The sequence below is a fragment of the Rhinopithecus roxellana genome, chromosome 12, assembly GCF_007565055.1.
Source record: "Rhinopithecus roxellana isolate Shanxi Qingling chromosome 12, ASM756505v1, whole genome shotgun sequence".
NCBI classification, from domain to species: Eukaryota; Metazoa; Chordata; class Mammalia; order Primates; family Cercopithecidae; genus Rhinopithecus; species Rhinopithecus roxellana.
The window spans coordinates 27,105,347-27,126,131 of NC_044560.1; the positions used below are offsets into that span (position 1 = coordinate 27,105,347).

At 50.3% G+C, this 20,785-nt stretch overlaps 1 protein-coding gene across 1 annotated transcript in view; it reads left to right on the forward strand.

The window, feature by feature from the left end:
• Positions 1-20,785, forward strand: part of FHAD1 (forkhead associated phosphopeptide binding domain 1) — a 160,624-nt gene that overhangs the window by 94,086 nt on the left and 45,753 nt on the right. Inside the window, exons 15-19 of the mRNA XM_010370076.2 lie at positions 7,369-7,526; positions 11,017-11,124; positions 11,360-11,467; positions 15,552-15,659; positions 19,901-20,008. Of these exons, the coding sequence (XP_010368378.1) occupies positions 7,369-7,526; positions 11,017-11,124; positions 11,360-11,467; positions 15,552-15,659; positions 19,901-20,008 (590 nt within the window). The remainder of the gene's footprint in view (positions 1-7,368; positions 7,527-11,016; positions 11,125-11,359; positions 11,468-15,551; positions 15,660-19,900; positions 20,009-20,785) is intronic.

Consider the following 20,785-nt stretch of genomic DNA (forward strand, 5'->3'; position numbering starts at 1 on the left):
TACCCTGAGCCATAACCACGGAAAGCCCACCTGTATCACAGTAATGTTCCAAGCTGGGACACTGCGGACCTACTGACAAGGCTTGAATTTCAGCTGTGCACCTACTAGCTATGTGGGCAGTTACGTGATGTGGCTGTGTCTCCATTTACTTGCTCATGAAATGGCCATCCAGTCTCTTAGGGGCGTATGAGGACTGAGTGATGGGATACACGCATGGCAGTGCTGGTCACAGGCAGCTCATACTCGGTGGGGGCTGCTGTCATCGCCAGCCTCCAATACTTGTTGACTTAATCTGACCTAAACATGGGTAGCCACCAGCCAGGTAGGCATGTGGGCCACATAGCCTGGTTTACTTGCACCCAGGTGACATCCTTTGGAGCCTCTGCCTTGTCTCCATTTAGCAGCAAATGGGGTTTCCTTAGCCCTGAGCCCTCAATTGGGTTGAAGCCAGGAGCCCTTTCTAGAGGCCTCCTCCTTAGAGTCGTGACAGTGGCCCTCGCGTCCCGGCTGCCAGGTGACCAAGCTGCAACCCAGTCCACGCCCCTCCGACCTCAAACCGCCTGCTCTTGACCACCGGGCTACCTGCCTCTCAGAACATCCTCCTAAGAGATAAAACACGCGTCACAAACTAGGACGTAAGTCCTGAAATGAATCCCCCAGGGGAATCCAGGTGGGCTAAACGTCAGGGAAACGACTTGCAGTGTTTGTGTGAGATGTCATGTGTAACCCACAAGGTGAGGCCTGGTAGGGTCCAGTGTGTTCGGAAGGGTGGAGGATTTGCTTTGTGGTTCAGCTGGGAGGATAAGAATGTTTAAGCGGCACCTTGAAAGTCAGCTGGATACTCCTCCTGCCTGGTTTCTCAGGGTTCCTCTGATAAGGGAAGGAAAGGACTTTTTACATTTTTCTCTGCAAGCTCCATCGTTTGTGTCTATTTCTGCAAGACTTTGTTACAAACAAAAGACTTTTCTTGCATGCATGGCAAACCACTCAGATATCCAAGATACACTGTGTCTTTAAATGAAAAGAAAGCAAGTTGCAATACAATATGCTTAGTGTGCTTTTATCTTTTTTAGATGTCAGTATCTGAGCAAAAGAACAACCTTGAGAAAAAGACATCAAACTGTTAGGAGTATTATCGCAGCAGGGTGGGATTGCATTGGACCTTGACTTCCATTCAGTTGTTCAACAACTGTTCGTTGAGGGCCCCTGTGTGCCAGCCACCGTGCAGAACACGAAGACACAGCAGCAAACACTTCCCACATTATGAATTTCTGTAACATTTGGATTTTTATAACCAACATATATAACTTTTGTAAACAGAAGTATACAAAAGAAGTATACTTGTTGCTTCCCCCAAAGAGCAAAATCCCATTATGATTACAGTTAGTCATCTCATCTAGAAATAGAAACATGATCAAATACTGGCCTCCCCTTCAGCATCCTGAGCTCCCTCTCCCCTTAGTCCTCCTCAGATCCCAACTATGATTTCATCCTTCTCCTTTGGTTCCTGGGTCACACGTTGTAGCCAAGCAAAATCCCAGACTTATCCCAACAGAGCCTCCACAGATGTCTGTATTCACCAGGTCCAATGGGCCAAGCCAATGTCAGCCCAACCATCTCACCTCCTCCGCCATCTTGGTATCCTTGCAATGCACCTCCCCAATGCACCAACCCAAACCCTGTACTCTCAAGCCTCCAAACCCTTTGAAAAGAGAGTGACAGACCTAGGTCTGAATTCTGATTTACCACTTACCAGCTCTGTAGCTTAACCTTGGGGAGCTTCTGTCGTTTCACCTATAAATATGAACACACTTCCTTGCCAGGTTGTTTATAATGATTAGAAAGATGTATCAGACTCTTGGCATAGCACTGGCATACAGGAGGTGTGCTATTATTATAATATTGCTGTTCTCACGTTTCTGTGCTGGAAATCCTCCGAATGGTGCATTGCCCCATGCACAAGCATGTTCTCCTCGCTTCCTTTCTCTCTCTGTGTCCATCTTTTACTCCTTCCCTCCATCATCGCCACGAGGTCTTCCTCCTAGATGCAGCATGTACCCTGCCCTGTCTCCCCTTTCCTCTCCTTCCCAGGGAACTTGTGCACAGAATTCTTCTTTCTTTGGCATCTGCGGCCTTTCTTTTCCTCTTAGTTCCTTCCCTTTGCCATCAAAGGGGCACTTCAAGATGGCTCTACCATCCTGAAAAAATCATTCTTCTCTGGAATCCATCGCTTCTTTTGCTCCTTTTCAATTGCTCTTACTCCTGTCTTCACCTGTGATCTTTAAGAAGTGTGTTGCACCCTCGGTCTTCATTGCCAACTTCTTGGCCTTTCTGCCAAGTAACTGACGTGGGCCCTCTGCAGCACTGACTGGGCCACCACCCTCTCGGGGACTGTGTCTCTGACCTGCCCAACACTCTTCGTTCTCTTTTTCGAAACCCTTTTGCCTCTCAGCTCTTCAGGCCCTGGGGCACTCTGCTTCCTTCCTGATCTTTTCCATTCATTCCCAGCAGCCCCCTTCACCAATTCCTGTCCCTAACGAGGGTGTTTTCTCCTGTGCAATCAGCCCTTGGTCCACCCCATCTCCTTTCTCACAAAGAAACTCTGTACTTCCGGGCTTCCCCAGCCACTACTATGTGTTATCCACACGGACGCCTCTGCAGGAGGGGCTGCCGGGAAGGTGGTGCAGGGAGTCCAGCCGAGGCAGCAGGTGGGGTCCCTGGCCAGGGGCCATGGCCACCAGGAAGAAGGGGGCCTCTTTCTTCATTCACACGAGGACCCTGGATGGGCTGGGCTGGGCCGGCCTTGCCAATCAGCATGTCCAGCTCTCTGCTGACCATCCTTCCCTCGAGTCCTGCCTGTGCCTCCAATTCAGCATGTCTGAAACAGCCTGGGGGCTCCTTCTCTCTCCCTGCCACACCCCACCCCAACCCCAACCTGTCTGTCTCCCGTCTGATGGCGAGGCCACCATTCTACCGCTTTGAAAGGCTTTCCCTTTCTTCCTTCTCATCCTCGCTTCTCCCACCCTCGGTTAGAGGATCAGCACTGAATACCTAGGCATCTCTCGGGCCCTTAGCAGAGCTCCCTGCCTCTCACTCGGAGGAGGGGAGCTTATCACAGGCAACATCCAGGATCGTCTGGTGACATTTTTGGTTGTCACAACTGGGGTGGGGTGAGTGGGGATGTCCCTGGCATCCAGTGGGTAGAGACCAGAGATGCTACTAACCATCCCACAATGCCTAAGACAGCCCCCACAGCAAAGACTCAACAATGTCAGCAGTGTGATACCAGCAATATGGCCGGACATATCAGCAGTGCTGCAGCAAAGAAGCCCTGCCAGCTCCAGCCACTCAAATGCAGCCCAGTTATTTTTCTGCAAACACACACACACACACACACACACACACAACACTCTTCATCAGGCCACTTCACCGTTCTGTCAGCTGCTGGAATAGGAGTGACTCAGACCCTGAGTCACACCAATTAGTCTTGGCTCAGCCACTGGCCTGCTGTGTGGCGTTGGGCAGGCCCGCGTCTCAGAACGCCACTGCCTCATCTATAAAACGAGGACCCACTGGGCACCTTTCAGCCATGTTTAAATCAAGTTTCCTCTCTCAAGGTGATGGTTGCAGGCCTGTCACAGCTTGACCTCACCCTTCCACACCTCCTCTACCATCTGGTCCTCCTCTCCCATCATCTACTCCAGCCCAAGTAAGCTCAGCACTTCCCTGGAGGAGCACTGCCTTTTCCTAACCCACCCCCACCACCCCCACATCCCTGTATGAAGCTATGGCTTCCTGTGACTATTGTAACAAATGACCACAAGAGAGTGGCTTAAAACAACACATTATTCTCTTAGCGTTCAGGATTAATTTGGTTTCACTGGGTTACAGTTCCTTCCGGAGGCTCTAGGGCGGCATCCATTTCCTGGCCTTCTTCAGCCTCTAGAGCTTCATTCATTGCATTCCTTGGCTCGTAGCCCCTTCCTCCATCTTCAAAGCTGTGGCATCTTCCGGTCTCTCTCCTTCCATCACATCACCTTCCCCTCTGTCTGTGGTCAAGCCTCCCTCTGTCTCCTTCATATAAGAAGCCGTGTGATGACATTGGGTCCACCCAGATAATCCAGGATAACACCGCATCTCGAAATCCTGAACTTAAATCATATTTGCCAAGCTCCTTTTGCCCTGTACGGTCACACCCACAGGTTCCAGGGATTCGGTCCTGGAATCATAGGGGGTCATCCTTCAGCCCCATGCACCCCTGTTCTGAAGCACCCTCCCCTGGCTCACTGAATTCTGTCCACCCAACAGCACCCACACCCAGTGGTTCTTCAACCAGGTGGCCTTACTCGCTCACTCCAGGAATGATCTCTCCCTCCTCCGAGACCCTCACCCTCCCCTCTCCTTCAGCAGTCACTTACATGCCACCTGAGGTCACTGCGTGTTTCCAGCAGGCATTTACACCTTGTCGGTCGGACTGAACTGCAAGCCCCTGGAGGTCTTGGCTTTTGACCATCCCCCACCCTCAACACCATGCTTTACACAGAGTAGACAGTTAATAGGTGTTCTGTTGATGGTTTATTTTCCACCTCCAAAAAGAAAGTTGGATGGGAGCTAAACCAAGACTTATCAACTACTTTTTTTATTTTTATTTTTATTTTTTTGAGACTGAGTCTCGCTCTGTTGCCCGAGCTGGAATGCAGTGGCACAATCTGGGCTCACTGCAACCTCTGCCTTTGAGGTTCAAGTGATTCTCATGCCTCAGCCTCCCAAGGAGCTGGAATTACAAACATGCGCCACCACATCCAGGTAGTTTTTGTATTTTTAGTGGAGATGGGGTTTTATCATGTTGGCCAGCCAGGCTAGTCTCGAGCTCCTGACCTCAGGTAATCTGCCCATCTCAGCCTCCCAAAGTGCTGGGGTTACAGGTGTGAGCCACCATGTCCAGCCTAAGCCACCATGCCTGGCTGCTTATCAACTACTTTAAAACCACAGGTTGGATGACAGCTCATGTTGTTTTGATGGGATGGCAACGTTGCCTTCATCCACCTGTCTGCAAGCTTTGGAGTTGAATTGAATTGATACTTATATTCTTCCTGCTTCTCTTTTTTTAAGGGTTCTCTTTGTATCTGATATATCTTCTGGAACATTATAAAAAACTTATGAGCCAGACCCAGGAACTTCAGGTAATTCTTTTAATTTCTTTTTTTCCAAAGTTCATGTCGGCCCCTGGTTGGCATTTATATAGCACTGTGCATTTGAAACCTGTTTTTTCTTTATCAGCTAGTCAGTCCACACCCTCCAACAGGTGAAATGATTTCTCTGTTTGCACACAAAGAGGTACAGAAAAGGTTGGCTGAGATCTCCCAGGGGGGTAAGGACAAGGACAGGGTGCTGCCATCTGTCTGGCCTCCTGGGCCAACCACACTGTTTGTTTTCCTCTGTCAAAGGCCCGGAAGACTTAATGCCATCAGATGTTTTTTTTTTTTTCAAGTATCGCTCTGTTGCCCAGACTGGAGTGCAGTGGCGCAATCTCGGCTCACTGCAACCTCTGCCTCCTGGGTTCAATTGATTCTTCTGCCTTAGCCTTCCAAGTAGCTGGGACTACAGGTGCCGGCCACCATGCCTTGCTAATTTTTGTATTTTTAGTAGAGATGGGGTTTCATTATGTTGGCCAGGCTGGTCTTGAACTCCTGACCTCAAGTGATCCACCCACCTCAGCTTCCCAAATTGCTGGGATTACAGGTGTGAGCCACTGTGCCCGGCCTTAATGCCATCAGATTTTGAAAACTGTGTTTGTTAAATCCAGTGGACAAAATACAGCTATCTATAGTACAGGCAGCAGAATTACTAAAAGAAAAGAAATATTCTAGAGGCAAATGAGCTTTAGGGGTTATATCATTCTGATAGCTATAGCCATAAGAGTGTTATATAATAACCACAAAACTTCAGCGTCATTCAGCAATTGCTATTTACTGCTCACGTCTCTGGGGTCAGTGGCAAGGCAGCTCTGCTGACCTTGGATGGGCCTGCCCACTTGTCTGGGTGTTAGCTGGCCTTTGGTTGATCTAGACTGGCCTCAGCTGGAGCCACTCAGCTCCACGTGTCCCTCATCCCCCAGCAAGCAAACCTAAGCTGTTCTCACGGAGACTGCAGAGGTAGAAGAGAAAGTGGCCCAATCACATAGTGTTTTTCAACCTTCTGCTTGTGTTATGTCTGCTAAGATCCCATTGGCCAGAGCAAGTCACATGGCTGAGTTCAGTGTCTGGAGGCAAAATATGGGCGGGCGCTGCAAGTTACATAGCCCTAGACATGGATAGAGTGGAGTGAAGAAGGGACCACCATGCCTATCAGCCACAGAGGCTTTGAGTCCAGGGACTGGCAACTTTCTCTGTAAAGGGCCAGATGGTAAATATTTTATGCTTTGCAGACCTTATTCATACCTCTTCCACTCTACTACAGTAAAATGAAAGTAGCCATAGACAATATGTAGGCAATGGGCATGGTAAGTATGCCACGGTTCCAATAAAACTTTATTTATGGAGGGCTCGGTGGCTCATGCCTGTAATCCCCAGCACTTTAGGAGTCCGAGGTGGTTGGATCACCTGAGGTCAGGAGTTCGAGACCAGCCTGGCCAACATGGTGAAACCCCCGTTTCTACTCAAAATACCAAAATTAGCCAGGTGTGGTGGTGGGCACCTGTAATCCCAGCCACTTGGGAGGCTGAGGCAGGAGAATCACTTGAACCCAGGAGGTGAAGTTTGCAGGGAACCAAGATCGCGTCCCTGCACTCCAGCCTGGGCGACAGAGCAAGACACCAGCTCAGGAAAAAAAAAAAAAAAGCCACCTTATTTACAAAAGTATGCAGTGGGCCCGATTTGGCCTGTGGGCTGCAGTTTGTCAACCCTTGGTCTAGTCCCTTCTCCTCACTTTTCAGATAAGGACAATTTCAGTGTCACACAGCTAATGGGTGAAGAATCAAGACAAATGTTCAAGCCTCCTGGCTCCTACATGACTGCTTTTTTTTTCTCACACCCACCTACCACTTACTAGACACCTACTATGTGCTCAGCACGGTGCTAAAAGCTTTCCATCATTATCTCACTTAATCCTCACAACTCTAAAAGTCAATACTGTTATTAACTTCATTTTCTAAATGAGGAAGTGTCTAGAAACAGTTAGAGCTGGGATTCTTTCTAGATCCGGAGTCTGAATTCTTAACCACTGCATGCTGTGGTATTCTGTGATTTTAAGAAACTTTTGGGTAAACCTTTGTCCTGCGAAAGGTAAACAATTGGTAAACAAATATGGAAAGACTCTTTGGTTAGGCCTGTCCCCCATCAGCATCAGTTTACTTTTCTCTCGTTTCAGATCAAGTTCAACAGTTCTCAGGAAACTCAGCAGTCTTTACTGCAAGAAAAGCTGCAGGAGCATCTGGCAGAGAAGAAGAAGCTGAACGAGGAGAGGCTAGAGCAAGAGGAGAAGCTGAAAGCCAAAATCAGGCAACTGACGGAAGAGAAGGCGGTAAGGTGGTCCCCGTCATTTGCTTTACTACCGAAAATTGATGGCCGGGCGCGGTGGCTCACGCCTGTAATCCCAGCACTTTGGGAGGCCGAGGCGGGTGGATCACGAGGTCAGGAGATCGAGACCATCCTGGCTAACACGGTGAAACCCTGTCTCTACTAAAAATGCAAAAAATTAGCCGGGCATGGTGGCAGACGCCTGTAGTCCCAGCTACTTGGAAGGCTGAGGCAGGAGAATGGCGTGAACCCTGGAGGCGGAGCTTGCAGTGAGCCGAGATTGTGCCACTGCACTCCAGCCTGGGCCACAGAGCGAGACTCTGTCTCAAAAAAAAAAAAAAAAGAAAGAAAATTGATGAAATGGTCTTTTATATGGGAAATTGAGGGTGTATGTACTTAGACAAATCTCAGCTACTCTGTTTGGTGCTGTGAAACTAAATTAATTAAACAGGGTGAATAATTGGGGAGGATTTAACATCAAGTTTGAATTCTAAAACTCACAGCAAAATCAGCTTGAAAAGGCAGCATGATTGAAATTTCAGGAAACGGTGCCTTGTTTGTATACATATTGCAGTCAGCTTTATAAAATCTGAGTCATCGCTGCAGGTCCTAGTTTGTAGCTGACAGACTGTTTCTAAATGTGCACAAGATCAACTTCAGATGACAAATTTCAGTCTTGCTTTCTCTTTATACATATCAGGGAAAACAAATGGCCAAAATTGCTACTGGCTCTTCTAGAAACCAGGCCAGTTAGAAGATAGCAGCATCTCTAAAACTCGAAGGTGCCTGTGAATTGTCTGGGAATCTGGTTAAGATGCAGATTCTGTCTCAGCAGGCCTGAGATGCTAGATTTCCAACAAGCTCCCAGATGGTGCTGACGCTACCAGTCTGCAGATCCACATTTTCTTAGAGGAAGATTTTCCTAAAGTTTCCTGATAAGAACTACCCAGATGTTTTGCTAAAAATACAGATCTTGGTCCCCACGCCAGACCCATTAAATCAGAACATCTGGAGAGGGCTAGGAAACTGTATTATTTAATGAGCTGATTCTCATCACTGTCCTAGAGCTGGCCCTTTTTTTTGTTAAGATGGGGTCTTGCTCTGTTGCCCAGACTGGAGTGCAATGGTGTGATCACAGCTCACTGCAACCTCAAACTTCCAGGCTGCAGTAGTCCTCCCACCTCAGTCTCCCAAGTAGCTGGGACCACAAGCATATGGCACTACACCCAGATAATTTATTTTTTTGGTAGAGATGGGATCTTACTATGTTGCCCAGGCTGGTCTTGAGCTCCTGGGCTCAAGTGATCCTCCCACCTCAGCCTCTCAAGTAGCTGGGGCCACAGGCATGCACCACCACACCCAGCTAATATTTTTATTTTTTGTAGAAATGGGGTCTCTCTATGTTGCCCAGGCTGGTCTCAAACTTCTGGCATCAAGTGATCCTCCCACCTCAGCCTTCAAAAGTTCTGGGATTACAGGCATGAGCCGCCGTACCCAAGGGTTGGCCCTTTTTGATATTCAGGTACCCCTCCCAGGAATTTTACCGTCTTTATGACTTTTGTCATTTAGGAGATTAAAAATTACTAATGCCTTGCACCTCTCCTCGCCGACTCTCCACATTGTGGTCTAAGTGGGGTGAGGGTGTGGCCCCTGCTCTGGGATTTCTAAGCACTCCCGGGTGGTCGCAAAGTGCAGCCACAGTTGCGAGCCACTGTCGTGGGTAGGTGTGGAGCAGCATGTGCCTGCTGACCCTCCTCACAGCCCCCGCAAGACAGCAGCCCCAGATCCACCGGACCCCAACTCTTCCCAGATATCTCCTTTCTTCCCCAGAAGAGGACTGGACCTGTCGCCTTCTCCATCTTTCCCCAGTTCCTCTGCCACACACACCTGCCCTCCAAACCTCTGCCTCTTTCATCTCCATCCTCACATGTGTGTCCAGTTACCCCAAGACATCCGTCTCCTCCTCCTCCCCCTTCTCTTTGCCTCTTTCTCTGCTTTTCTGCATTTGCGAAATAAAAGATTAAAAAGAAAGAGCCATCTGACCAAATCATGTGCAATCCGCATAGAGGTAATATTAATGATAGCTATAAATCAAGACGGGCACATTTTGAAGGGCATTTAGATATGGAAGAAGCCAGCACTGTTCCACAGAGAAGAAAATAAAACCAGAAAGTACCTAGAAATCTTCAAGATGTTCACAGAACTCTCCACCGACTTCCTTTTCTCTTCTCTGATTGCCTTCTCCTTTTAACATCGGCATTCCAAATGCCTTATTTTCTCTTTTTAATTTTGGATGGACTTTTTCCCTTGTCAGGGTCTGGTATTTCAGCCCCACCATGTTAAACACTGCGTTGGGCGCCTGCCTAGTCTTCCTAGACACCCATGGCGACACTGGCCTGGCAGAGTGTTCTAAGAGCTGGCGTCAGCCCCTCTTTTAGACCTGCAAACCTCGATGCACCCCACCGTCCTTGCAGAGGGAGGAAGCGACATCAGGTCCCTGCCAGACAGACTGTGACACTCGAAGGTTGCCCTTCCTCTGACAGTCGGATCGATGGACTTGACCCTGGGAACTCCTTGGAAAGTTACCTCTTGGACTTCAGTGCCAAGTGTCTTGACTTTAAATGAGCCTTCCTTAGACCTTCTGACTCCCATCACCTGCCCTTTCCAAAAAAACATGTGCCCAGGCTCGTTAAGTAGCCTCCCTCTCATGAATCTTGACTTGTTTGAGGACTTTGTTTCAAAGGGGAAAAAAAAGGTCTGGGTTCCTTTATCAATCTAACATTCTTTTCTTATTACCAATTGTTGACAACAATCACTTGATCTGTGCACACACCGATGCGTTAGATCAGGGATTGGCCAAATTGTCCCATAAAGGGCCAGATAGTAAATATTTTCAGTTTTGCAGGTCATATGCTCTCTGCTCTTCTGCAAAAGCAGCCATAGACAATACACAGCAAGCACAGAGTGTTCCAATAAAACTTTATTCACAAAAACAGACCAGATTTGGTCTGTAAACCATTGTTTGCTAACCTCTGGTTTAGAACACAGGCTTCAGAATCAAATGGGTCATAGTTAGAATCCCTACTCATGTGATTTACTAGTAAACTGGGTGGATTCCTTCATGTAAGCCTGTTTCCTCCTCTGCAAGGTGGGAAGCATGGTTATCACTGTGCCAGCCATTTCGTGTTCATCATCCCATCCACCCCTCACATCAGCCCAACACAGGAAGACTACTACTGTCTCCATTGTACAGGCAGGCCAACTGAGGCTTTGGTAGCTTTACTTCCCCAGTGTCTTACAGCTGGAAAGGATCAACCTGGGGCTCCACCCTGGGTCTCCTGACTCCAGAGCACATGCTCTGAGCTCCTAGACTGTGCTGCCCACAGCCTCCCCAGGGGAGGCTGGTGAGGAGTGAAGAGGTAGCCCATGCAGTGCCTGGCAGCGTCCAAATTCCTGCCGTGGTAACCATGTCTATTAAACAACAGTCATTGGTTTCCAGGCTTTGGAGGAGTGCATTATGCAAGAGAGAAACAGAGCGCAAGAGACTCTGGAGGAAGAACGGAAGAGAATACAAGAGCTGGAGAGCCTCCTGGCCCAGCAGAAGAAGGTATGTGGCTCAGGGAGACAGAGTCAGCTCGAGCCCACATCAAGGCCCTGCAGCTGAGAAGGGTGGATCTGGGGCTCTGGTCTGGGCCCACCGGCTCTGAGCTCCAGGGTTGTGCTGCCCACAGCGCCCCCAGGGAGGTGCAGTCAGGAGGGAAGAGGTAACCTATGTGGTGCCTGGCAGAGTCCAAATTCCTGCCACAGTAACCATGTCTATTAAACAATGATCCTTGGCTCAGGCTTTGGCGGAAAGCATTACCCAGGAGAAGAACAGAGTGAAGGAAGCATTAGAGGAAGAGCAGACAAGAGTCCAAGAGCTGGAGAAACGCTTGGCCCGCCAGAAGGAGGTACGCTCGGGGAGATGGAGTCGGCTGAGCCCCAGTTGGCTTCGGGGCCATGTGGAATTAAGTTCAGAGCCGTCGATGATGGGGGTGAGAGCGTGGTGGAGCCTTCCTCGTGGAGTTTGCGTTTGGGTGGACTCAGCTACTTCGGGAAGCGTGGGAGACTCAAGGGAACCCCAGAGTTGTAGCCTTGACAACCAGTTGGGAAAAAACTGTAAACAGTGTAAAACACAGTCAGAGAGAGAGAGCGCTTGGGAGACAGGCAGGAATGGTGACATGGGCATCTTCTGTGTTCCAAAGCACAGAAACGGTAGAATGACAGTCATGGGACCTCAGGGCTGCATGGACCCTCCACCAGCATCCAGCCTTGAGCACCACCGCTGAGGAATGTTCTCCACCCCAGGGCAGTCCATCCCAGCATGGATGCCTCAGGCCAACAGAAAATTTTCCCTTTAGGTTGAGTTGGGTCAAACTCATATGCCCCAGAAAAGTATCAATCCTCTGCCCTCCCCTGCACTCCCACAAGGTACGTCCACTTCCTCTTCCACACGGTGACTCAGATGTGTGAAAATAGAGGCGCCCGTGCCCTGCATCTGCTCCTCCCCAGGCCCAAGCACCCTTGTTCCTCAGGTCCCTCACAGGTCTGGAACCTGGCGCTGGCCCCCTCCTGTGGCCTGTGCTGCTCTCCAGAAGTCACAGACTGGGAAGCTCAGCGACTAAACAGGGTCTGTGGAGGTTACGTTTGGCCCCAGAATATTTTACTTTGAATTCATAAAATCTATTTAAAAGTTGAGATTTCCATCCACTCCCGAAAAGTCAGAAAATCTAGCCTTTGTTTCTACTTAACAAAAATGGACTAGAAGCCTTACCGGGTAGCAGCAGTTTGCCAGTTTTCACCACTCCCTATTGCATTAAACACAGCCCACGTCATTTTTGGTATCTGTCTGGGCCTCACAGGCATTTGAGTTTGTCACCCATCACCCATTTTCTTCCTAAAGGGAGGTGGCCAGAACCACTATTCTCCAGCCACGGTGGCCTAGGGGAGGACTCTTCCCTCCCTCATTGAAGATGTTCTACTTCTGTTAATATGTCCGAACTGGCTTTTGGGAAAGCTCTGCCACATTTGTGGATTCATGTTTAGCTTGTGGTCACCCTCAGATCCCTGATCCCTTTTCTTTTTTTTTTTTTTTTTTTTTTTTTTGAGGCGGAGTCTCGCTCTGTCACCCAGGCTGGAGTGCAATGGCGCGATCTTGGCTCACTGCAAGCTCCACCTCCCGGGTTCACACCATTCTCCTGCCTCAGCCTCCTGAGTAGCTGGGACTACAGGCGCCCGCCACCGCGCCCGGCTAATTTTTTTTTTTGTATTTTTAGTAGAGACGGGGTTTCACCATGGTCTCGATCTCCTGACCTTGTGATCTGCCCGCCTCGGCCTCCCAACGTGCTGGGATTACAGGCGTGAGCCACCGCGCCCGGCCCCCTGATCCCTTTTCATGTCTGCTTTCATGAATTCCTCAGTCCTGACACAGCATAGGGGAGTGCGGGCTTTGCAGCCAGATGAGACACGAGTTCGAATCCGAGAAGGGCTACTTCCTGGCTGCAGCAGACCTATCACTACCTCCATTCTCGAAGGGGCAGCTGTGGGCTCAGATCTAGTGTATAATGGAGGGCCTGGCCCGGCTGCAACAGATCTATTGCTACCTCCCTTCTCAAAGGGGCAGCTGTGGGCTCAGATCTAGTGTATAACGGAGGGCCTGGCCTGTGGAATTATTGCTGAGTAAATGGCAGCTGTTACTACTGTCTCTGCTGCCACTTGTGCCCCTTCTTCTGTTTGGGTATTTGTTTTTCATCAACACCGACTCCTCGAGTAAAATCTTGCCCATCCATCGCTGCCGTCTCTGGCACAGCTGTGTCCTGCAGCCTCTCCCAGAGCATCACTGAGGTTTGCCCCCAAGTGATGCCTCCAGGGGTGGGGATGAGGAGGAGGGTCTCCAAGGAGTCACTTGAGTCAAATGCCCCAAGATGGGCCGGGCGCGGTAGCCCAAGCCTGTAATCCCAGCACTTTGGGAGGCTGAGACGGGCGGATCACAAGGTCAGGAGATCGAGACCATCCTGGCAAACACGGTGAAACCCCATCTCTACTAAAAAATACAAAAAACTAGCTGGGCGAGGTGGTGGGCACCTGTAGTCCCAGCTACTCGGGAGGCTGAGGCAGGAGAATGGCGTAAACCCGGGAGGCGGAGCTTGCAGTGAGCTGAGATCCGGCCACTGCACTCCAGCCTGGGCGACAGAGCGAGACTCCGTCTCAAAAAAAAAAAAAAAAAAATGCCCCAAGATGTCAACAGCAAAGGCCTGGGGAAGATCCTTAAATTTAGAGACTTTGAGGCCACGGGGCTCAGGAGAAAAATTCAAGCTTCATTGCAGAGAGGATCTGTGGTTGGGTCACCCTGGGTCCGTTAAAATGTCAGCCTACTTCTGGCAGAACTTCTCTGTGGCTTCCTATCGGGGAAAATTGAAAGAGCAGCCCCAGCCACAGGCTCCATTCAACTGCCGGTGGCTATTTGATTTTCTTTTTTTCTGTCTCCCAGTCTGCAGGGCAGCAGCATGATCTTGCTCAGTGCAACCTCTGCCTCCCGGGTTCAAGCGATTCTCATGCCTCAGCCTCCCAAGTAGCTGGGATTACAGGCGCACACCACCACACCTGGCTAATTTTTTGTATTTCTAGTAGAGATGGGGTTTCACCGTGTTGGCCAGGCTGGTGCTCCTAGCCTCAAGCGATCTGCCTGCCTTGGCCTCCCAAAGTGCTGGGATTACAAGCGTGAGCCACCGCGCCTGGCCTGATTTTCTTTTCATTAGCTCTTCCGCCACATTATCAGGGTTTTTAAGGTCAACAGAATCACTAGGTCATAATCTGGGTCTTGAGGTCATGTTCAGAGTTAATCCCTGTTATCCGTTGTGAACTTGGAAGCCCGGCAACTGGGCATGTAGGGCCTGTGCGTGAGCCAGGCAAGACCTCTCTTCCCAGTAGTACCTGTCCCGGCTACAGAGAAGCTGCCCAGGGGAAGGCCTGGCGAGTGTAGACGCAGAGTCAGACACAGCAGGGCCAACCCTAAGTCCCTAGGAAGTGCCTCAAAGTCTCTTTCACAGTTCACGGGAAAATGTCCTACCCCAAAATCCACTTCAAAGGATCCAAATAAACATGAAATTCTTATGATGTCACTTTTCTTCTGCTTTAAGGCTGGTATTGGGACAGCAGAGTGTTGGAGTTTTGTCAACTACTTTTCACTGCAAAGTATACAATATCTCAGCCATATTCTGGATTAACCACTTTTTGCGGGCTCATCTGGGGCCCTCACCACTAGTTATAATGGAAACCATCTTCCAAGTTCTGAACACCTGACAGTTAACCTGGTGTTTGAAACACAAGCCATTGACTGGAAACAGGCTGGCAACATATTTCCTTTGGTGATTTACATTAAGCTGTTTAGTTGAATAGCTTACCAGCAAGTAACTTCCCAGACAAAACTCCTTGATTAGGGCACTAAATACTGGCCACACTTTCGTCCCTGCATCCTACCAGAACATTGTTTGTCCCTTCTAGAAACTGGCATATTGTGGCTCATGAATCCAACATACTGCCCTTCTCTTGAAACCGAATTCTGTTGAAGAGATTTATTTCAAGAACGGAAATTCCATTATTGACGAGACTCTTCTTTTGATCAGAGAGGCTGCCTGGCCCCATGACAGGAAGCTGCCCCCGCTGCTCCCAGGTTCCCTGTCGAGAGCTCTTTATTCAGGCTCCGTGCTTTCCTCTGCGCAGGCTTCAGATGCTGGCCTCACCTCTGACAAAGGGTGTGGCTCTGGGCCCTCTCTGACTTCCTGCTCCTCGGTGTCCTCATCTGTAAAATGGGCCACTCTCAGCACTTCTCTGACAGAGTTGCTGTGAGACTGAAGGGCTGGCCAGGGGCCCAGGCGTATCTAATAGCTGCCCCAACACTTTGGCTGTTATTGTTACTATGATTATTATGATCATTACTAGCAATTTCCCCCCTAAATGTGCAGGCCACCAAGTGCAGTGGTCGTTGATTTGCAGGTTTTGGAGAGCAGCATAGCCCATGAAAAAAGAAAAGCAAAGGAAGCCTTGGAGTCAGAAAAGAGAAAAGTTCAGGATCTGGAGAACCACTTAACCCAACAGAAGGAGGTATGAGCAGCAGCAGGAAAGAACCCTCTGGAAGGAGCTACTGGGAGATCCCTGGGAGAGTCTGGTGGGAAATCGGGCAGATATCACAGTCATGCCTCTCTTTGAAGTGGCCAAGATCTGCCATTTACTGGCCATGTGACCTCTGGCAGATCGCCACCTCCCCATCCCTCAGTTTCCTCATCTGTGAAATGGGAATGCTAACAGTCCCTGCCTCATCAGATTAGATGCTCTCAGGTGTAAAGTACATAGGACTGCACCCTACATCCTAGAGGGCCCTTGCGAAGTTTTTTTTGCTCTCTGGTTCAGCTACCTAGGAAAGAGGGATCCTCCCCAGGAGAGAACCCTGGGTTTCAGCCTGGGTCAGGGGCTTAGCGAGCGTCATCCTCACAGCAGAGAGGCATGTATGCCACACCCGGCATGGCCACGGGAGAAAGCTCCTGGCCTGGCCTGCTGGTGTCATGGACTCTGGAGCAGGCCTTCCCTGGCATGGCTGAGGAGTAAAGGACACAAAGAGCACAAAAAGAGATGGCACAAGTGGGTGCATAGTAAGCACACATGGTTGTCACATCAGATAAGCCGCAGGAATCAGTGCCTTCTGGAATGGACAAGCAGATGGGCACCCCAGGACAGAATGACACCAGGGAGGAAAGGAGGGGTCAGAGCTGGAGACATCCACGTCCACCCACCCCAATGCAACCAACCTAGGGACCTGGCCCACCAGACACACCTGCCCAGGGCAGCGTGAGAGGTAGGCCCTCAGGTCAGCCCGGACGCCCGGGTCACATCCTGGAAGTAAGAGCCAGGGGGCCAGGAGGAGGTCACTCGGGGACCCACATGGCATCTCCATGAGCTGGGCTTCGGGGACAGAGGTGGCACAGACACACACCTGCCGGCCCCCACAGAACTTCCAGAAACAGAGCTGATGGCTCAGTGAATGGTTTGATCCTGTTTCATTCGTCTGCCCATATATATTCATTTATCCACCTGCTGATTTCGGTTTCATTCATCCACCCACGGGGTACCAGACCCGGTTCTGGGTGCCGCGGATATCGCAGTGAGCAAGACAGACCAGGGCCAGGCTGCCCAGAGCTTCCATCCTAGCGCAGGGAAACAGAGAGCCTGCAGAAGCAGGGGCGGCTCCAGGGCCACAAAGCCAAAGCCGAGAAGCAGGTTGGAGAGTGCCCGAGGGCAGGACCGCTCAGGAAGTGACATTCCAGTGAGAACTGGAAGGGAAAAGGAGCCTGGGGGCAGAGAGGACCACTGGATAAAGTGGCACAGGTGTGAAGGTCAGGATCTGAACTTGCCAGGAGGTGGGCGGGGGGTTCGAGGGGGGGGTGCGGGAGGGAGACTGGGTGAGGAATGAAACCAAAGCTGGCCTAAAATGGGAGGCACCAGGGTGCAGGGGAAGGAAATAGGTGGGAGAGGTGGCGAAGGAACTGCAGAGCTTGGTGGGCTAAAGGGTTCATTCTGGGCTCAAATCTCAGCTCTGCCCTAACAGGCTGTGTGACCCTGGGCATGCCCCTTGCCCTCTCCGTGCCCTCATCTGCCATGTGGGTGTGGTGGCAGAACCGCCCTAGAGGTGTAATATGAGGAGTCAGTATATTCATGGCTTGGGATGCACCTGCCCTGGTGAGGTCAGAGTCCAGGTGGGGTGGGCAGTTGAATGGGCACAGCAGGGTGGGGGCTGCACAGCTTGAAGCGAAGCCCTTGGCAGCGGGACAATGCCAAGCCCATGAGGGAAGTGAGGTCAGAGTCCAGGTAGGCAGAGGGAGCACAGACATGCTAAGGGGTGGGACCCAAACCATGGTAACAGCTACCGCCAGAGCCTCCCTTATACATATGGGCCAGGGATGAGGTCCCGAAGCTCAGGCTACAACCAGGCAGTGTCTTGGGCTCTGTGCCAGCCTGGGTATGAACATAGAAACTCATCCTGCCAGGTGCAGTGGCTCACGCCTGTAATCCCAGTACTTTGGCCTGGGTATGAACATAGAAACTCATCTTGCCAGGTGCAGTGGCTCACGCCTGTAATCCCAGCACTTTGGCCTGGGTATGAACATAGAAACTCATCTTGCCAGGTGCAGTGGCTCACGCCTGTAATCCCAGTACTTTGGGAGGCCGAGACAGGCAGATCACTTGAGGTTGGGAGTTCAAGACCAGCCCGGCCAACATGGTGAAACCCCGTCTCTACTAAAAATACAAAAATTAGCCGGGCCTGGTGGTGCACGCCTGTAGTCCCAGCTGCTCGGGAGGCTGAGGCAGGAGAATCACTTGAACCTGGGAGGCGGAGGTTGAAGAGAGCCGAGATCATGCCACTGTATTCCAGCCTGGGTGTCAGAGTGAGAATCCGTCTCAAAAAAAATTTTAATTTAAATTTTAAAATTAAAAAAAGAAAAAGAGAAAAGTCTCCTGCCTCCAAGTGGACAGGGCTTGAATCAGGGCCCAGAGGCCGAGCGGTTAAGGCGAGGGCCCTGGCATCTAAGCCTGCACCACTGCTTCCTGGTGATGAGGCCTTGGAACACTGCTTGTCTTTATACTGCCTCAGTTACAGCCTGCGTTTCCTTTCTTGTGAAACAGGGATAATCAGATAGATGCTCTCTGGGGTTTGCAGATTGGATGCACTAATACGTTCTGTGCACTATTTTCATTTGCAACGCACCAAGCGGTGCATAATAAGAGAAGGGAAAGAGCCCTCGCCACAGGGCATGCGGAAGGGTGTGGGTGGCCTTGTAGGACAGGCAGGACTTAGACCTGCAGGGCAAGGGTTGAACCATCTTAAGTGAAGATTTGACAGTGAGAAAAAGCCAAGTCTGCTCTGGGAGATGTGGTCGGGTGGGGGGGCCTGGGAGTTGGATATGCAGAGCCGGGTGGGGTGGGTGGGTGCCACGCATGTGATGTTAACACCGGCAACATTGGGAACATCGTCTTTCCTTCAGGACCACACACATCTCGAGTCTCAAACTGTCCCTTGAATTAGGATATTCCCATCTCCTATCACTGCATGCCCTGTAACAATTTTCATTCATTTTTCTTTTTGCCAATAATACCTGTGCATTAAAGAAAATTTAGAAGATATAGACCTGTGAAAAGAACAAAATAAAAGTTGCCATAATCCCAATTCCCCCCAAATAACCATCACTTACATTTCAGTACATACTCCTCTGGTCTTTTGTTGTACATATACATGTATATTCAAAATCCTTTTCTTGTGAACTTTATGTTGGTGGGGGCGGGGGTGGTGCATAACTGCAAGAGTTTCAACAGCTGCAGATAGAGTTTTTCTTTTTTTCTTTTTTTTTTTTTTTTTGAGACGGAGTCTTGCTCTGTCACCCAGGCTGGAGTGCAGTGGCCAGATCTCAGCTCACTGCAAGCTCCGCCTCCCGGGTTTATGCCATTCTCCTGCCTCAGCCTCCCGAGTAGCTGGGACTACAGGCGCCCACCACCACGCCCGGCTAGTTTTTTTTTTTTTTTTTTTTTTTTTTGTATTTTTAGTAGAGACGGGGTTTCACCGTGTTAGCCAGGATGGTCTCGATCTCCTGACCTCGTGATCCGCCCGTCTCGGCCTCCCAAAGTGCTGGGGATTACAGGCTTGAGCCACCGCACCCGGCCAACAGCTGCAGATAGAGTTTTTCAAGCCCTCCCTAGCTATTTACCTCCCAGGGCATGTACAGGTGAGTCTGGGCCTCTGATTCCCTCCCCGTCACCAGGTATATGGTATTTGTGTTCTCAGCTACAAACTGACCTAGACAGGAATTTTGGAAACCCATGCCTTTGTAGACTGGAAGTGGCTGCCTCGGTCCTCCTTTGGAGCCATTGACATGGGTCTACAGAGACAGAAGGCACCTCCCCAGCACTGTCTCTCCTGCCCCACCTCCCAAAGAGCCAGGTACTTCCAACAAAGGCCAGCATCGGTGCCAGCACATGCCAGTTTATTCAGTGACTCAGCGCCAAATACCAGGACCCAACCACTCACCAGCATGTCACTTCCTGAACACCTGCCCTGAAATCTTGAATGATGACTCACTCACTCCTTTACACACATGACTAAGATATGGCTCCCGGGTTCTCACCATGCTGGGCATGCTACGGTTCTCACCTCTGTCCCCAGTGGGTGCTTTGTTCCTTGAGATCTTTCTCTCCAACCCTGACTTGGTGGCTTCCACAGTGACTCGTCCTGATTTCCCTTTTCGGGGTCATTTCCCTTTGAGGGCACAGGCCCTCAAACCACTTTCATTGACTTCCAGATCTCAGAGAGCAGCATTGCCTACGAGAAACGCAAAGCAACGGAGGCCATGGAGAAGGAAAAGAAAAAGGTGCAAGACCTGGAGAATCGCTTAACCAAGCAGAAAGAGGTATGAGCCGCAGGGAGGGAGAGACAAGAGGGGCCCAGCACGGCGAAGGGCAGTGCTCTAGAGCCAGGCTCTGGGTTCAGATCCTACCTCTCCCCATGCCTGGCTGTGGAACTTCAGACAAGTACCCTACCATCTCTGTGCCTTAGTTTCCCCACTTATGAAATACACCTAATACACACAGATCAATCTCCTTGAGTTGTTGTGAGACATGACTGCTGTTATACCCACAGAACACATGGAGAGGCACTCAGCATTCCACGTATATGTGTCAGCTGCCCGTGTTAGCATGGCAAACTCATGACTGGGAAGTGGAGGATCCGAAGCCCGGACTGTCTGACTCCCCAACCCTAAATGTTCACCCCTCCCTCTCTACTGCACTTCAGCTTTGGGCTCAGGTGCCTAGCTTAAGAGAGGAGATGTTGGCTGGGCGCAGGGCCTCATACATGTAATCCCAGCATTTTGGGAGGCTGATCACCTGAGGTCAAGAGTTCGAGACCAGCCTGGCCAACATGGTAAAACCCCATCTCGACTAAAAATGCAAAAATTAGCTGGGTGTGGTAGCACGCACCTGTAATCCCAGCTACTGAGGAGGCTGAGGCAGGAGAATCGCTCGAACCCGGGAGGTGGAGGTTGCAGTGAGCTGAGATTGCGCCATTACACTCTAGCCTGGGTGACAGAGCAAGACTCCCTCTCAAAAAAAAAGAAAAAGAAAAGAAAAGAAAAGAGAGAGGAGATGTAAGGGTAATGACACCTGGGTTTCTGATCAGGCCGATATCA